At 39.6% G+C, this 16,068-nt stretch overlaps 1 protein-coding gene across 1 annotated transcript in view; it reads right to left on the bottom strand.

Moving 5' to 3' along the window:
• The window catches only part of GRM7 (glutamate metabotropic receptor 7), an 811,284-nt gene that overhangs the window by 216,615 nt on the left and 578,601 nt on the right, over nt 1-16,068 (bottom strand). The window contains exons 6-7 of the mRNA XM_047096787.1: nt 14,927-15,127; nt 7,339-7,478 (exon numbers count right to left, since the gene is read on the bottom strand). Of these exons, the coding sequence (XP_046952743.1) occupies nt 7,339-7,478; nt 14,927-15,127 (341 nt within the window). The remainder of the gene's footprint in view (nt 1-7,338; nt 7,479-14,926; nt 15,128-16,068) is intronic.

The following is a 16,068-nucleotide window of genomic DNA, read 5'->3' as shown; positions in this document are numbered from 1 at the left end:
CTTTCAGTCTATAGGTGGAAAGTAAGTTCAATGGGGGAACAAATCACTTAAAAAGATAACAAGCCTCACGTACCTCACAAGATCACTAAGCCAGACTATTTTACAGAATGGCAGATGATTGAGGTTCCAGGAAAGGTTAAGTAATATTCAGAGCCTTTTATGTAAGACAGTGCAATTCACCGCAGGAAGGTGCCTACTAAGAGTACTCATTATTCTTAAACTCTAATTAACATTTTGGTACTTTCAATAATTTCAGTTATTTGAAAATTTAACATTATGGGCACAACTAATTTCCTACTAATTGTAAATAAATGAAAGATGACAAAAATCATCTTTATTTCTAATACACATCACAAATGTAGAGTTTACTTCATATCATACATTTAGAATTTTGAAAAGCATCTCCATTTCATTCTTGTCTTTTTTTTCTGACATATTCCCATATCTCAATTTTAAATGGTACTACATTATGCATTGTAAAACATTTTTTTTTCTTCTTTCCTATCTGGGAACTACCACCTATGCTTCAAAATGCTGTTCAAATGTAAATATACAAATTAGATTGGGGTGCCTGGGTGGCTCAGGCGGTTGAGCATCCGACTTCAGCTCAGGTCATGATCTCACAGTTCATAGGTTCGAGCCCTGCATCGGGCTCTGTGCTGACATGACACCTCAGAGCCTGGAGCCTGCTTCAGATTCTATGTTTCCATCCCTCTGCCCCTCCCCCACTCATGCTCTGTCTCTGTCTCTCAAAAATGAATAAATGTTAAAAAAAAATACACATTAGATTATATAATGTTTAAGCCCTTTATATGCGGTGTATTCATTACAGACCCTTTATCCCAGTCCATGAGCTCAAGTGCAGGGCCTGCCTGTCCTCTATCCTGGCAGCTCCACTAGCTATCATCCATCCTGACACACTGCAGATAACCAATGTCTATTTGTCTCATTACCGCTTTTCCTGCCCTTCCACCAGGCATCATGTTTTATGGAATCTCTGTGTAGCAAAATACAAACCTGAGACAGCAAGTCAGGATTATTTCTGTAGAGGTTGCAATTGAGAGAGTAAATGGCTTTACTCTTTATGATTTCCTTGTGATGAAATCTTGTTAGTGCAGAAATATCCTAGTAGCAAACCATGTGGTCCTCTCTTAGTCCAGAGAGGAGATAGTGTCCAGGGCTACCCCTCCAGCAATAAGGGAGCATGACCACGGTCCCTAGCAGACAGCACGCTCTTAGGAACCTAACTTCCAGAGGATTGGATACCGAAGAGCAGAGCAGTCTGCTCAATAGGCTGGGATTCTTAAAACTCTCATTTCTTGGCTCAGAAACTCATTTGCAATTACTGACCACAGAGAAAGTGCTCGTGAAAATTTCATTTGCTAGAGATGATCTAACTGGGGATTAAAAGCATATTCCTGAGTCTTTGTAAATGAGAAGTACACTTGCCATTTTGAAATGCTTTGTTTTGTTCTTTTGACTAGAAGAAAAGAAAGCAAACATACAAAACTAAGTTTGCCCAATTACACTCTTATAAAATTTTTAACTGAATCAGAATAATTATAGCAAAAGGAACATTATGTGTAGGGTGATGTTGGGTAAGATACCAACCATTGGATTGGCTGCCTGGGCATGGCCCTGGCTGTCCAGGGCAGGGTACAGGAGTGGCCTCTGGGTTCTCTATCTCCTCTTTTGTCTTTCCTTTGGGATTTACATTCAACTTCATTATCTCCTAAGGATCCCATAAAAAAAAAAAGATGTCAACAGGGTAATCGCCTATCAAGGCTAGTTATCCTTGCAGCTCTCCTGAATTGCATTAATCCAGCCTCTCACCATTCTGAAAATGGCCCTGTCCTGGCGCATTCATACCTTCAGGTGGCATGCAGGACCAAGCAGACACTACTGGATCCACCTGTGAACTCAGGTGTCCTGTATGCTCTTCATGACACAACATGTTCAGCATGACAAAATAGAGTAAGAAGTATTCCCATCTAAGGCTGTATCTCCCTGATTTAGCTTCCATTAACAAACACAAAAGCCAAGTGTATGTTTACCCCAACTTTCCAGGCTCATGAAATCGAGTACTTGAAGCTGGGTGCTATGTTGAAAAGTTGGAATCGAGCTGTACCATTTCCTGTGAGGTTTTTGAGGCCTTGGGTTCTAAGCTATTCTCTTTTTCTTTAATGGATTTAAATGTCATTTATAGGTTGACAACTTAACTGTGTTTTTGTTAAATAACTGTAGGCCAAAACTCTTTTCTGAGCTTCAGACTTAAATCCAGTTCATCTTGGCTCTTATACATTTAAGAACACTAGCTTAGGATTCTCACTTTTACTTTCCCCCTGACCCCTGCTACACTGAGCAGCCTTCCACATGTTATGTGGCTATCATCCACACAGCCACTCAGGCCATGAATGTGGGGTTCACTCTTGATTCTTATTTTTATTCCAATACCAGAAGTGAAGCCATCACTACATTATGCTTTTCTACCTCTAAGTTATGTGTATGTAAATATATATACACGTGTGTATTATATGCATTAGACACTTATATGTTTCTACTCACTTCATTATACCTCCACTATCACTACACTCTCTAAGCCAGTGGATCTCAAAGTGCCACCAGCATTACACAGAGACTCTTAGGCAAATGCTTCAGCCTCCTCCCACTCTGAGACCTTCTGAATTTAGAGGCTACTTTTGGACAACAGGTTTGAACAATGGAAACTTGATCAAGGTAAAAGGGTCCACAGAGACCTCCTGGCTGAATACAGACAGGGCCATGAGGCAACCTACCGCAAAATATCCAGAGGCCCTAAATGACCAATGGGCTATTTATAACCAAGCACAGTTACCAAAGGAGGGAAATTCCATACTTCTCCATACCTCCCCACCTTCTCTCTTTAAAAACAGCCCCATCAACTGTCTCCTTGGAGAATCTCTCCTTTGCTCTCCCTCCCACTGCTCCCTGGTGGTGTATCCAATAAAATTCGAACTCCTTAGTTGTGCCTTTGATGAATCCTTTCACCATCCATGCCACCTGCCTCAACTCGATCCCTACTCCACATTTTGGGGTCCCCACCCAATCAAGACAGACACCACATGAATCAGAAACTGTGGGCATGGGCACGAGCAAGGTACGTTTTCACAAATACTCCAGATGATCTTGCTATATGCTAAAGTTTGAGAAGCCCTGCGCTAACCATCCTTTTTTAGCCAGACAGCTCAAATCAACTCTCAGGTGGTCTTCCTCTCCCTCTCTTACCTCTTCCAATTCATTACCTTCCTAGCAGACAAAGTAATTTTTTATCCCTAAATTTGATCCAGTCATTCCCTTGCTTAATACTTCTTAATGGCTTTAAAATGCACTTGGAATAAAAATTTAAAAATGTTTTAGCATAGCCTGCAAGTGACTTTATGCTGTGTGTCATAGCAATGGCTCTAACCTCTCTTACCACTCCTCCTCCTCTCCCTTAGTCATGCCATTGCAATGTCAGCCTCCTGATCTGCTTGGTAGATCACTCATACTCCTCACATGGCTAGCTTCTCATCTGGGAAGTCTTTCTCCACTTCCATTATTCTCCCTGCTCCATGCCTCTTCTCACAACTTTGGGATCTTCTCTGTTTCCTTTTGTGTCACGTACCACCATTCCAGATCATCAATTCTGTGAGAACAGGGACATGTGTTTTCTTCCCCATCGTGCACCCACTGCCTCTTGAAATGTTTACCATGTCATAGATGCATTAAAAACAAACAAAAAATGCATTAAATTAAAAAAATAGGGTGCCTGGGTGGCTCAGTTGGTTAAGTGTCCAACTTTGGCTCAGGTCATGATCTCGCAGTTCCTGAGTTCGAGCCCAGCATTGAGCTCTGTGCTGACAGCTCAGAGCATGGAGCCTGTTTCACATTCTGTGTCTCCCTCTCTGTCTGCCCCTCCCCTGCTCACACTGTCTCTGTTTCTGTCTCTGTCTTCCCCAAAAAAATAAACATTAAAATTTTTTTAAACAAAAAATGAAAACCTGTTAAATGGCTAATCAAAAACAACTCTTATGAAGGATAAAATACAAACCAAATAAAGAAAAATAAGATTGGTATTGATGTTGGTTCTTAAAAATTGTGGGCTTAAAGGGCGCCTGTGTGGCTCAGGTGATTAAACGTCTGACTTTGACTCAGTTCATGATCTTGCCATTCATGAGTTCAAGCTCCATGTTGGGCTCTGTGCTGACAGTGTGGAGCCTGCTTCAGATTCTGTCTCCCTCTCTCTCTGCCCCTCCCCCACTCACTCTGTCTCTCTCTCAAAAATAAATAAAAATTTTAAAAAATTAAAAATTGTGGGCTTACCAATTCCCAGGTAAGGGCGCCTGGGTGGCTCAGTCAGTTAAGTGTGCAACTCTTGATTTTGCCTCAGGTCATGATCCCAGGGTCATGGGCTTGAGCCCTGCATCAGGCTCCATGAAGCCTGCTTGGGATTCTCTTTCTCTCTGTCTCTCTCTCTTTCCCTGTGCCCCCCTTCCCTGCTCATGCTCTCTCTCTCTCTCTCTCTCTCAAAAAAAAAAAAAAAAAAAAGGAATTCCCAGGTAATATCTGAAGTTGGTGAAGCATGGTTGGGATTCTTGTGTGCATGGACAAAATGAACAAATTATACATGCCAGGAATTTAACATTGGTGCAGGGGGTTATGCTAGCAAAGATTAATGTACCTATACAATCTTGTGGGTTTTATAATAAGCCTTACTTCACATGTGTACCATAGACCTTGATTCCCTATATTTAGTTCTGGCTGATCCATCTTTGTATGCCATAGGCAACACCCAATCAAAACACACTTTGGGTATGTCAGCCAGATTATGCTACTTTGATTTGCTTTTCATTATTACCCCTTGAGTCTACCTGGTGAATTTGGTTTGTTTGTTTGTTTGTTTTGCTTTCATTTTCTATTTTTGCTCAAAATTTAGTACACTTTAAATTAAGGATAATTTTAGCTTTTCCTTTGCTTCTGGTACTCAGCACACATCTTAGCCATGGCTCACACTTGCGGTCTGGCTCCATCACAGTCTTCTGGACTCAATCATTGTGTGAGCTCACTTGGATGGAAGATCTCAGGAGAGGAAGAACTAGACAGGGATGAGCAGAGCTAGGCCGGGCACCGTACAAATGAGGTAACTGATCTGTGGTGGCCACATCAGCCTCCAGTCCTCCCACTTATGAATAATCCTCTCTTCTTATAAACCATGCCCCAAACTCCCCACTCCCATAACATTAATTCTATATTACACTCTCAAGAAGCCTTACTCTCAGGAATTTCCAAAGTGTCTTCTAAAGGTGTAGAATGATAAATGGTATTAGCTTAATTTTGAGCTTTGTAAGAAGCATTAGAAGGAATTTTCTGGGATAGGGCCTGTGATAGTTCATTTTATCTGCATGAGGTACCCAACTATTTGGTTAAGCAGTATTCTAGGTGTGTATCTGAGGGTGTTTCTGAATGAGATGAACATTTAAAATGGTAGAATGTGTAAAACAGATTGCTCTCTCCAGTGTGAGTATACCTCACCAAATTTGAAAGCGGAAATGCAACATAAAGGCTAAGTAAGAAAGAATCCTCTCTGCCTGTCTTTCCTTTGCGACATGAGTCTTCCCCTGATATCACACTCAGACTGGAATTACACCACTGGCTTTCCTGGGTCTCCAGCTTCTCGATTATACATCTTGGGACTTCTTATCCTTCATAGCTGAGGGAACCATTGCCTTATAGTCTATCTATCTATCAATCATCTATCCTATTAGTTCCATTTCTCTAAAGCAACTAGAGTAATTCAGGAACCTTCTGGACAAAAGGAGATCATGTGTTCATATACAATATAGCATTTATGAACCTGGGATGTTCTACCCAAGTTGTAAGCCATGCCCAATGTACCCAGCTGCAAGGCCACTGCAGGAAGGGACCTGCTACAGCATCTCGTGAAGTGTAACCCTATCCAGCCCACCTTAGCACAGTGGCCCCAGAACACTCTTACTTCTCCAGCTTCTGTTGCCCTAGGTTCCAGGATCCCAAGCACCAAGCTGGGGCCTGGCCTATTTAAGGGAGAGAGGGGAAAGCAGAGGATGTGTGGTATGCTGAGTTCCAGCTATGTAGCCCAGCCAGGATGGAAGTATCCTGGCTCATGTTCTTTGCCGCTGTGAAGACTGGTATATTTATTTACATTAACAATAATTTCAAATGGGGCATTGGAAATATTATTAGAAGAACACCACTGAATGTTTAATCTGACATATTAAGAAACTAAAAAATTGTTTTAAATGGCCAGAAATCTGTTAGCTAATATTGAGGCAGGCACATTCCAAACAGAACATCAACAACTTTACTAGAATATAAATGATAATCAGACAAAGTCACTCAATGACTAAGGTGGGACAGGACAAAAACAAGGCCACTCCACAACTGGGTCTGGAACTAGTTAGAAATAAGGATACTCTGCAACCACAAAAATGACATCTCCCTTTTTCAGCTCTCGAAAGTGCCTACTACTTCTTTGTTAGTGACAACTCTTGCTCAGCCTTTATCTTCCCATCCTTGGAACAAACATTACCAAGATGTACAACCATCACTTTATGTCTATTTCCTTAGAGGATCAAAGCCAAAGCCTTTGTTTCTCTAAACTTCCTAAAAATCACCAATCTCAGCCCCAAACATATAATAAATGACATCTGAACTCTTTCATAATTAAGAAGTTTTGCTGACAGGAGCTTCTCTTCATGAAACAAGTTAAATAAACCTAACTGTGTTTGACTACAGACGAGCTCTTGATAGCTCTGGCTGGTGAACTTTGACATAACATTGCACAAGGAAGCAGCTACTTATTCAAGGTCATGTTTGACATAAAGAGGAAGAGGTTATGGAAACTAACAATGCAATTACTCAGAGAATCTCAGTACAAACCAAAGTGACTCACGGAAATGCTTTAAAACATACATCACCAAATGAAGAAGAAAGGAAGGAAAGAAAGAAAGAAAACCTGACCAAGAGAAGGATCTTTTAACATATTAGCTGGTAACTTGTTGGTTAAACAATCCAAGTCTCAGGCTAAATGAGATCATTCACGTTAAGTCCTGAGTATAATGCCCAGCAGAAATTCAAAACACATTTTTATCTTCATAATCCTCATCATGATCATTCTCTTATTACTATGGATTATCAGTTGCTACAGATGATTATAACAGGATGCGTGCTCACTTGTATATGCATGCAAACATATGAGCAAGGAATGTTTGCCTAATTTAGCATATTTGAAGTCTGCCCTTTCATCACATGAGCAAAGGAAGAGGAACAAGTAGTACTCACATTGAGCTGTAGTTCATCTGTCCACTGTCCAATCAGACGGTAACCAGGGTTGGTGGTGTTTGTTGTCTGGTACTGAAAGATGTCATAACGCCCTGGTGCATCCCCATTCTTGTTAAACATTACTGGGGTGCCTGCACTACCTGAGGGAGGCAAGAAAATAACAGATCTCATAAACAAGATTCCTTCTACCTCTTAGGCCTTGGGTGATGGTCCAGAAACCAGCTGATGAGCAAGGTAACTGGTGGAAAACCCCATTATTTAATGGTACCCCCCCCTAAATGGGCAATAGGCAAGTCAGCACTATGGTCTGCAGATTCTTGTTACAGAGGGTGGAAGGTGACCAGCCACCCCCTTTGAAAAGTTATATGTCTCAGTATTTCTTAGTATTTTATACAAATCTGTCCCCCTTGAGAAGAAAATTAAATGCATTATTTTCTAGGGACTATCTTAACTTGTATTATTATTTTAGTTTCCACCTAATGATTGACTGCGGTTAGTAAAGAACCATTTCAAAAATGATTAATAGAGTTTTAAAAGAAAATCTAAGAGAATTATAAACAAGCAGACAAGGAAAAAAGTTTATTTAAATATGTACTTAGATATTAATTGCATTTAAACATATTTGTTGATTATTTCTAATTTAAATGATAATGAGTCTAAAATGCTGAGCAATAAACCTGGGAAATGTTTAATAGATATTATTCTTTTCTCAATATCCTATGTGGGTCTTACTTTTTTAAAATGTGGGTCTTAGGATGAAACCCATTATTTTGGCAGAATTAGGCACTGAAGTCAATTTAAAAAGACTAATACATCTATTGTGTGTCTGGGTGTGTGTATGTTTGTGTACATCTTTTGGAAGTTAGATATTAATGAAAAGCTCCTTAGTATTAACCACATGGAACAACTGAAAAACCATATATAGAGAAGGAAAGATGGGGGTCCGGCTTACTTTTAGCAACAGTTACAAAGGATTCATCAAAAGTTGGCACAATGAGTGCTCTTTCTCTTACCATCCCTTGGCAATAGGATAAATACCACTGGCCTCAGGGTATATGATTGGTATCTGCTCTGTAAGTTAATACTGGATTGATAATTTTCATAGAAAACAATGGTATATTTCCTGTCTTTTATAAGGAAGTTAAAGATCATTTATAAGCTGCAACAGAATCACTAAGAACAGAAGTTCATCTTGCTAATTTTTCACAGGGAAGGGTAGGGTAACTTTGGGTAATGAGAATGAAGCCCTTTTGAGAACTCTCATTATAAATTTAAGACCCTATGATGGCAAAGCTCTACATTTGGTTAGCAAGGTCATTAGCTTCTGCAGAATTTGGGGCAAGATGATATTTGCATTAATAACACGGATGGAAAAAAAAAAGGCACCTATACTTAAGGAAGCAGGCATGATGCTGGGTAACCACAAGTGAATGATCACTTAACACAGAACAGAGTTAGAAAATGGGTCCAGAAAGAGAGACAACATACTAAGTCATCAGAAACACAGAGAGCTACAATCCTGTGCAGAAAGTTACCTCTAGTGAAAGAGGCAGTTCGATATATAGGCAGGATACAGGAACAGTTAAAGAACTCCACACCATCCTACAACCATTGGGCACAGTATTTTATGACATTTTGTTATTAAAAATGAAAAAAGGAGCTTATGATAGGCTTAATAATGGCTCCCGAAGTATTTCCGTGTCCTAATCCCCAGAACCTGTGAATGTTACCATACATGGTAAGACTTTTTACAGATAATAATGAGGGATCATGAGATGGGCGAAGACTATTTTAGATTACCTGGGTGAGCACAGTGCAATCATAATCATCCCTATAGGTAAGAGGGAGCAGGAATCAAATGAGAAAGGAGAAAGGAGTTGTGATCCCAGGAGAGCAGGCAGCCCTCACAAGCTAGAAAAAAGAAGGAAACAGATTCTTCCACAGAGCCTGCTGAAGGAACCAGCCCTGCCTTCACCTTAACTAAAGCCCAGTGAGACCTGGGTCAGACTCTCGAATTACAGAACAATAAGATCATAAATGTATGTTGTTTAAGCCACTAAATTTATGGAATTTTTAAAGTAGCAATAGAAAACTAATCAAGAGCTGGAGGACACAGAACACCAAACTTCTTAATTTTACAGGTCACAAAGTATACTTAGGTTGAAATTCCTTGCCCCAGGGTCACTCAGCTAACTAAACTAGAATAGTGCCTAATAACTGGCTTTGGAATCCCCAAGAAGGGGTTTTAATTCCAAGAACCACCTACTATATGTGCGACCTTTATCAAGTTATTCTTTCTGCTTCTGTCTCTGACTGTCCCTAGTGACACCTTTCTCCTAGGGTTAGTGAGGATCAAATGTAATAAAGTATATAAACTGCTTATTACCATGCCTTTTACATAACAAATGCTCAATAGATGGTAATGATATTTTTAACTGTTTTAATTGTTTTCTGTTTTTAAAGAAAGTTCTGCCTGGTTTTATTAAAGAAAAATTTTGTGTGATTTACTTTTCACCAATCTGTACTGGCATGCTTCTAATGATATCAGAATCACCTGGATCAATGATAGGCAGTGTGTACCCACGTACTCCCCCACTGCTATGCCCAACTCAATATTATTGTCACTGCAGTGATGGACAGCGGTTTTGGCCAACATGGCATAGTACTCTATTTCAGATTTCCTCAAGGCTGGGCAGGTGTTGGTCAAGATGAGCAGTTTTTCTTAGCCGCATCAGATCATTTCCAGTGTCTGCTTGTACACCAGCGTGTACTTTCCACTTTTCGTAATGAGTTGGAGCCTAGGTTGATCAACTGCACTGACTTTTTCCATCTTCTTCATAGCCACCATCTTCCTGCCTTAGGGGCAGAACGGCCTTAATGAAGAGAAGCCACCAAGTTGGCTGGGAGCGAGAAAGGAAATACTTCCATTTTTTTATCATTGTTTTATGTGCTCATATCTCAAGACCAAAACACCTGCCTTCAGATATTCAGGCTGTCTTTTAAGGCAGAAAATCTGTCTCTCCTAACTGGTATCTTATTTTAATTTCTCTATCAGTGATATTTTTTCCCAAAGAGTAGACTAGAGCCCATTCTGATGATGTACACTGACGTACGAATAGCATTGCTTTGGTGCTACCAAACTGAGTCAATGGGTGCATTTTGTGTGGCCAAGGGCACCATTTCAATTTATTTCTTCTATGTTTTATCTGAAAGCTATCCCCAGGGCCCACAAAAACACCCAATTTTATCACGAGACAAAGCTCTTAAGCCTTCTCTGTATGCTAATCAACATAAGCTTTTTCAGTAGAGAGACAGAGAAAAAAAACACATACAACATCGATAACAAAAACAGCTTTTTAATACAGGATTTCCACTTTCAGTGATCTCTAAGCATAAGGAAAAGAAACGAAATCTGGATTCCACATGTTATTAGCAAGAAAATGAAAATCCTATCATTTCACAGGAAGATATTAATATTCATATGCTCACCTTTCTTTTCTTCCACATTGGATGCTAGGATTCATGTTGTGCTTTGTGGTAATTCTACAGCTTCTATTCATTAAATACCAGGACTTGAGCTTTTCATAGTCTTTGAGACGAGAGAGCAGTAATACTGGAGGCCTGGGGCTCCAAAGGGTCTCTAGCTCACCAGCTAAATATTCACCAAAATGAGACACACCGCCTAATCTTTCTCTCTTCTTACAATCTTTGTTAGGAGAAATGATTCTTGTCATGCCCTTTCCGTTCTCATTAAAGTTCATGCTTAAAAAAAAAATTAAGGCAGAAGAGCTGAACACTTTATCTAAGTGATGACTGGTAATAGCATATTGTGTGGCTTTGACCTTTTTGATGGATTCTATAATGCAACTGGGCTTATTATTTCCAGGGTTTTTTCCGCAAAGCTCCTTTTTAACAGTATCCCTGAACTTCTTGAAAGAGAATAAAGGGGATTTTGTTCAATGAAGACTATATTTTAAAAAAAGAAAAGATCAAAGAAGTCCAGAGAGGACAAAGAAGTTATCAAAAGAGAAGTGATCCCCTGCAGAAATGTCCACAGGTATCAGGGCCAGAACCCAAGGGCACAACAGTGAAGGAAGCAGGGCCACTTGACAAGCTGGGATATTGAGAGGAAACTGGATGACAGCAAGTATTTGTCTTCCACCTCCTCTATTGAATTAGATTATCAGAATGAAATTCCTTTCTTCTAGGACAGAGAAGAATTTGGGATCTAGATTTCCCAGATGACAAAAGAGTACTTTGCATCAAGGTATTTAGGATTTTTCTCTCATTTTACCACTTCATACACAGATTCCAGAAATGCTGCATTGATTTGTGTTTAATTATCTACTGCTGCTCAACAAACCACCCTAAAAATTACTGCTCAAAATAATGATGACCTGTATTTTGAAATCCAAGCAGGGCTCAGCAGGGACATCACCTCTCTGGTCCACTTATGTCAGAGGGGGCAGCTTGAAGCTCACATGCCTGATAATTGATGCTGGCTGTCAGCTGGGACCTCAGCTGGGACTATGGCTGGAGTACCCTCATATGGCCTGTTTGAGTTCTTGGCTTGCTCCCAACATGGTAGCTGTTTCTGTAATACTAATGTGTCAAGAGTACCAGGCAGAGTACTTATGACTCTTATGCTGTAGAAGTTACATAGTGTCACTTCTGCATTAGTCACAGACTCACTCAGATTTAAGGGGAGGAAAACCAGATCTTGCCTGCCAATGAAGGAAAGCTAACGTCATTTTTCAAAAAAAGACAGGAGATGTGTCTTCCTTACAAAAATATACCCCAATCTACTTTGTTCTCTGCAAACTAACAAATCTAGATACAGACACACTTCACATTAAGTACTTCACTATATAGCAATGCTATAAGATTATGTATGTGAGGTAACAAATTTGTTAAATTTACATCTACAATAATACCATCTAGTTGGATGGGCCAACACAGACATAACTAAATCATATTTAGCCTCAAGTCATTGCATTCATTTGGGATGTAGGAAAAAATGGTTGTAAATGATAATGACAAAATTAGCCATCTTTTCTCTTACTGAATAAAAGAAGGTTAAGTACTTGGTGAACCTGTAGTAGTACTTTTTTTTTTTTTAATTTTTTTTTTCAACGTTTATTTATTTTTGGGACAGAGAGAGACAGAGCATGAACGGGGGAGGGGCAGAGAGAGAGGGAGACACAGCATCGGAAACAGGCTCCAGGCTCTGAGCCATCAGCCCAGAGCCCGACGCGGGGCTCGAACCCACGGACTGCGAGATCGTGACCTGGCTGAAGTCGGACGCTTAACCGACTGCGCCACCCAGGCGCCCCTGTAGTAGTACTTTTAGGGCATTTTTTTATTTCATAAAATGACGCTTTGGTAAATGTGAAGTTTAGAGTTATTAAATTGTACTCTACTCGTCTGGAGCAAAACTCCCAGGGGTACAAGAAACTTTGTACTAAAGTAACTTAAGAGCACAAAATTAAGCTGATTGAGACCAAGAAAAATAAAAATCCTCCTAAAACACGAAAAAAAAGTCTCCATCCTAAGATGTCAGTCAGCAGGAATGATGCAGTAAACCCTTATCAGAAACCTAAAGAATTGTAGTCAAGGGAGCAGGCTGTGGAGTTAGGTGCCCAGGTACCAAAGCGGGTAGCATCATTACTGTGTATATACTTTTGAACATCGTTGTTCTTAATTTCTCTATGAACCACTTTCCTTATCTATAAAAAATTAAGGAATATAACAGAATCTATATAATTTGGTATTAAGTAAGCCAACTCAAGTGAAGTACTTAGCACAGGATCTGGCACACAGTAATCATTTGATAAACAGGAGCACTGTGTCCAGTCGGAAGCTCAGAAACTCTAGCTCATCAGTGGGAAATGTCATCTTGACCAAATCAGTTTACAGACATTACCTGGAAAAAGAGTCAGGGTAAAGTCACCAAGGGCATTTGCAAAATCAATTGTTTTGTAACTAGGGTAAGAATGGCCAAGCCATTGTTATACATAAATAAGATGTGGATACTAGGTGTTGTCCTTTCTACCAGGATCTCATTACTGCTAGCCCTCTCAGTGGACAGAACTAGGCAGCACAGGTATGTATACATATATAACATTCACAAATCTATTTATGTATCTACCTATCTGCATGCATATTAAAAGCCAAGAGTTCATTCAGGTATCTCCCATCCAAACACAACAAGGTTCCTTCTAGTTTTCTCTCATTCTTTCTAGTAACTTCTTTCTCTAACAGTAAGAAACATGGCTCTCATTATCTACAATATACTCATTATTCTCTCAATCCTCTCACATACGTAAATTATTTTCTTAATTGTGAACCCACAAGTTTACTAGCTATTGTACAATAATTGTGTACAGTTATTTTTTGCCTTTGGTCTTATAGCATACAGTCAAATACTATCTTCCAAAACTATGTGTTCTCATTTTTGATTCCCCAAACCCCTCGGTGTGGTTACATTGCTCATATATAATATATTTAAATTTATTTATTACTGTCTGTATTGAATTTACACCTACATGATGGCTAATTTTATGTGTCACCTTGACTAGGGATGCCCAGATAGCTGGTAAAACATTATTTCTGGGTGTATCGGTGATGGCATACTTGAAAAAGATCAGTATTTGAACTGGTGAACTGAATAAAGCAGGTGGCCCTCCCCAAGGTGGATGGGGGTAGGGCATCAACAAGTCTCTTGAGAGACTGACTAGAGCCCAAAGGCAGAAAAAGGGCCAATTCACTGTCTCTATTTGATCTGCGACAGGTGTGCTCTTCTGCCCTCAGCACTGTTGCTCCTGGTTTTCTGGCTTTTGGACTCAGATCAGGATTTACATCATAAGCCCTCAGATTCTTAAATGTTTACCTTCGACTGAATTACAACACCAACCTCCCAGGTTCTGCAGCTTGAAGACTGAAGACAGAGGGCCTTCCTTGTCTCCGTAACTGTGTGAGCCAATTCTTATAAATTAGTCTCTTCTATATATCTATACAGATGTCCTATTGGTTCTCTCTTTGGAGAACTCTAATGTGGCCCGCATTCAGGTTTATTTTAATTATTTGTTTACTTTTTGATAAGTGAAGTGTTCACATGTTGTAAAGACTCAAGACTATATTAGCAGAGAAGTGGTATTTCTCCCTTATGCCTTCTACCTGATTTGCCAATTTTCTCACCCATCTCTACCTACTTCTCTTAGGTAACCAATTAATTTCTAACAGAGTTTTATACTCTGAGATATGTGTGTAATCTGGGATGTGGTTATAGCAACTTACAATCATTACTTCAATTGACTTAGATCCCTTTCCTTTCCTCTCTCCCCTCCCACTCTTACTATATTTACCAAAAAAGATAAATCTTAACTCCCAAGTATTTATTTATTCTTTCCTTCATTCGCTTATTTATTTATTCGCTTATTTATTTATTTATTGATTGATTGATTGATTCAACTATTTGAAATCTTATCACCAACCAGGTCTTAACAGTAAATAATTTAACTACATAACTCAGGAAACACAGGATGCCAACACGTAGAATTCCCCAAATCATGGATATTTGGTGACTCACCATTGAAATTAACATTGCGGATATACTTCAACAACTTCTTTCCCCCAGCTTGCTCCATTTCCGGACAGACCCCTCGGTAGTCAGCACAGAGATCTTTGTTCATATGATGAAGGGCATGAGCCATTGCATAGACCGCATCAATCACAAACTGAACTTTACCCTCCTGTTCATAGTTGGAATCTTTCCCAATTCTCTCCTGTCCTGCACATTAAAACAAGAAACACGCACACACAAAGATTGGTGTTGAGTAAAGCATCTAAATTTGCATTCACATCCAACTATGCTCAAAGCAAACAATGTTTTGGAGAATACAATAGTGCAAACAGCATATCCACATTTAGCTACCATATTAAGTTGTTTGGACAGTGTTTGGCATTTGACTTGGTAGTCCATTACACTAACCTTTCCGACGTATTAGACAAACCTGTGAAGCACACTCCACAAGATCACAATGGCTTTTGTAACAAGCCAACATATTGTTCAAAATATAGTGGTCCCATAGAATAAAGAGATTGCATGGATTAGAGGCTGGGACGCTATATTCAAAAGTTCAAAGCTTACTCACTCTAAAGAGGTGATGGATACAAAGGAAAATGATATAAAATAAACTAAATTCCACACGTGAACTTCTGTATATCCACTCCACCTTTTGTCTGGCTCAATGGTTGGTATTCCTGACAACTCAGGTGCTCAGGCTATAAACCATGTCATTTTTTTATTGTTTCCTTTTTAACTCTCCCACCCACACATATCTAAGAGAAGCCAAGTTCTATCAGCTCTATCTCTGTAACACTGAACATCTGCAGCCACACCACCAACACCCCATTTATGCCCTTCTATCTTCCATCAGGATGCAATCAATGCTAGATACCTCCCTTCATCTTATCTGGTCATTACTCCATATCCATGTTTCCGAATAACAGAGCTTATCACCTCATCCTCATGCTCAGGATTCTTCCATGTTCTTCACTGCCTACAAAATAAAGTCCAAATTCTTTCCCCTGACAAATCAGAGTGTTCATCACTTTGCCCCCATCTGCCTAATAGGAAGAAGAACTGGGATTAAGTGCCCTTCACTGTGTTGGAAACTTGGCACACATTATTCTTATTTCATTCTTACTTTGGGAGTTAAACATTATTTA

The sequence above is a fragment of the Lynx rufus genome, unplaced genomic scaffold (genome assembly GCF_022079265.1).
Source record: "Lynx rufus isolate CCGP_SWC_20201006 ecotype Redwood Valley unplaced genomic scaffold, mLynRuf1.p SCAF_4, whole genome shotgun sequence".
NCBI lineage: Eukaryota > Metazoa > Chordata > Mammalia > Carnivora > Felidae > Lynx > Lynx rufus.
The sequence above is the reverse complement of the archived record's forward strand: the minus strand, read 5'-3'. Positions and strand labels throughout refer to the sequence as shown.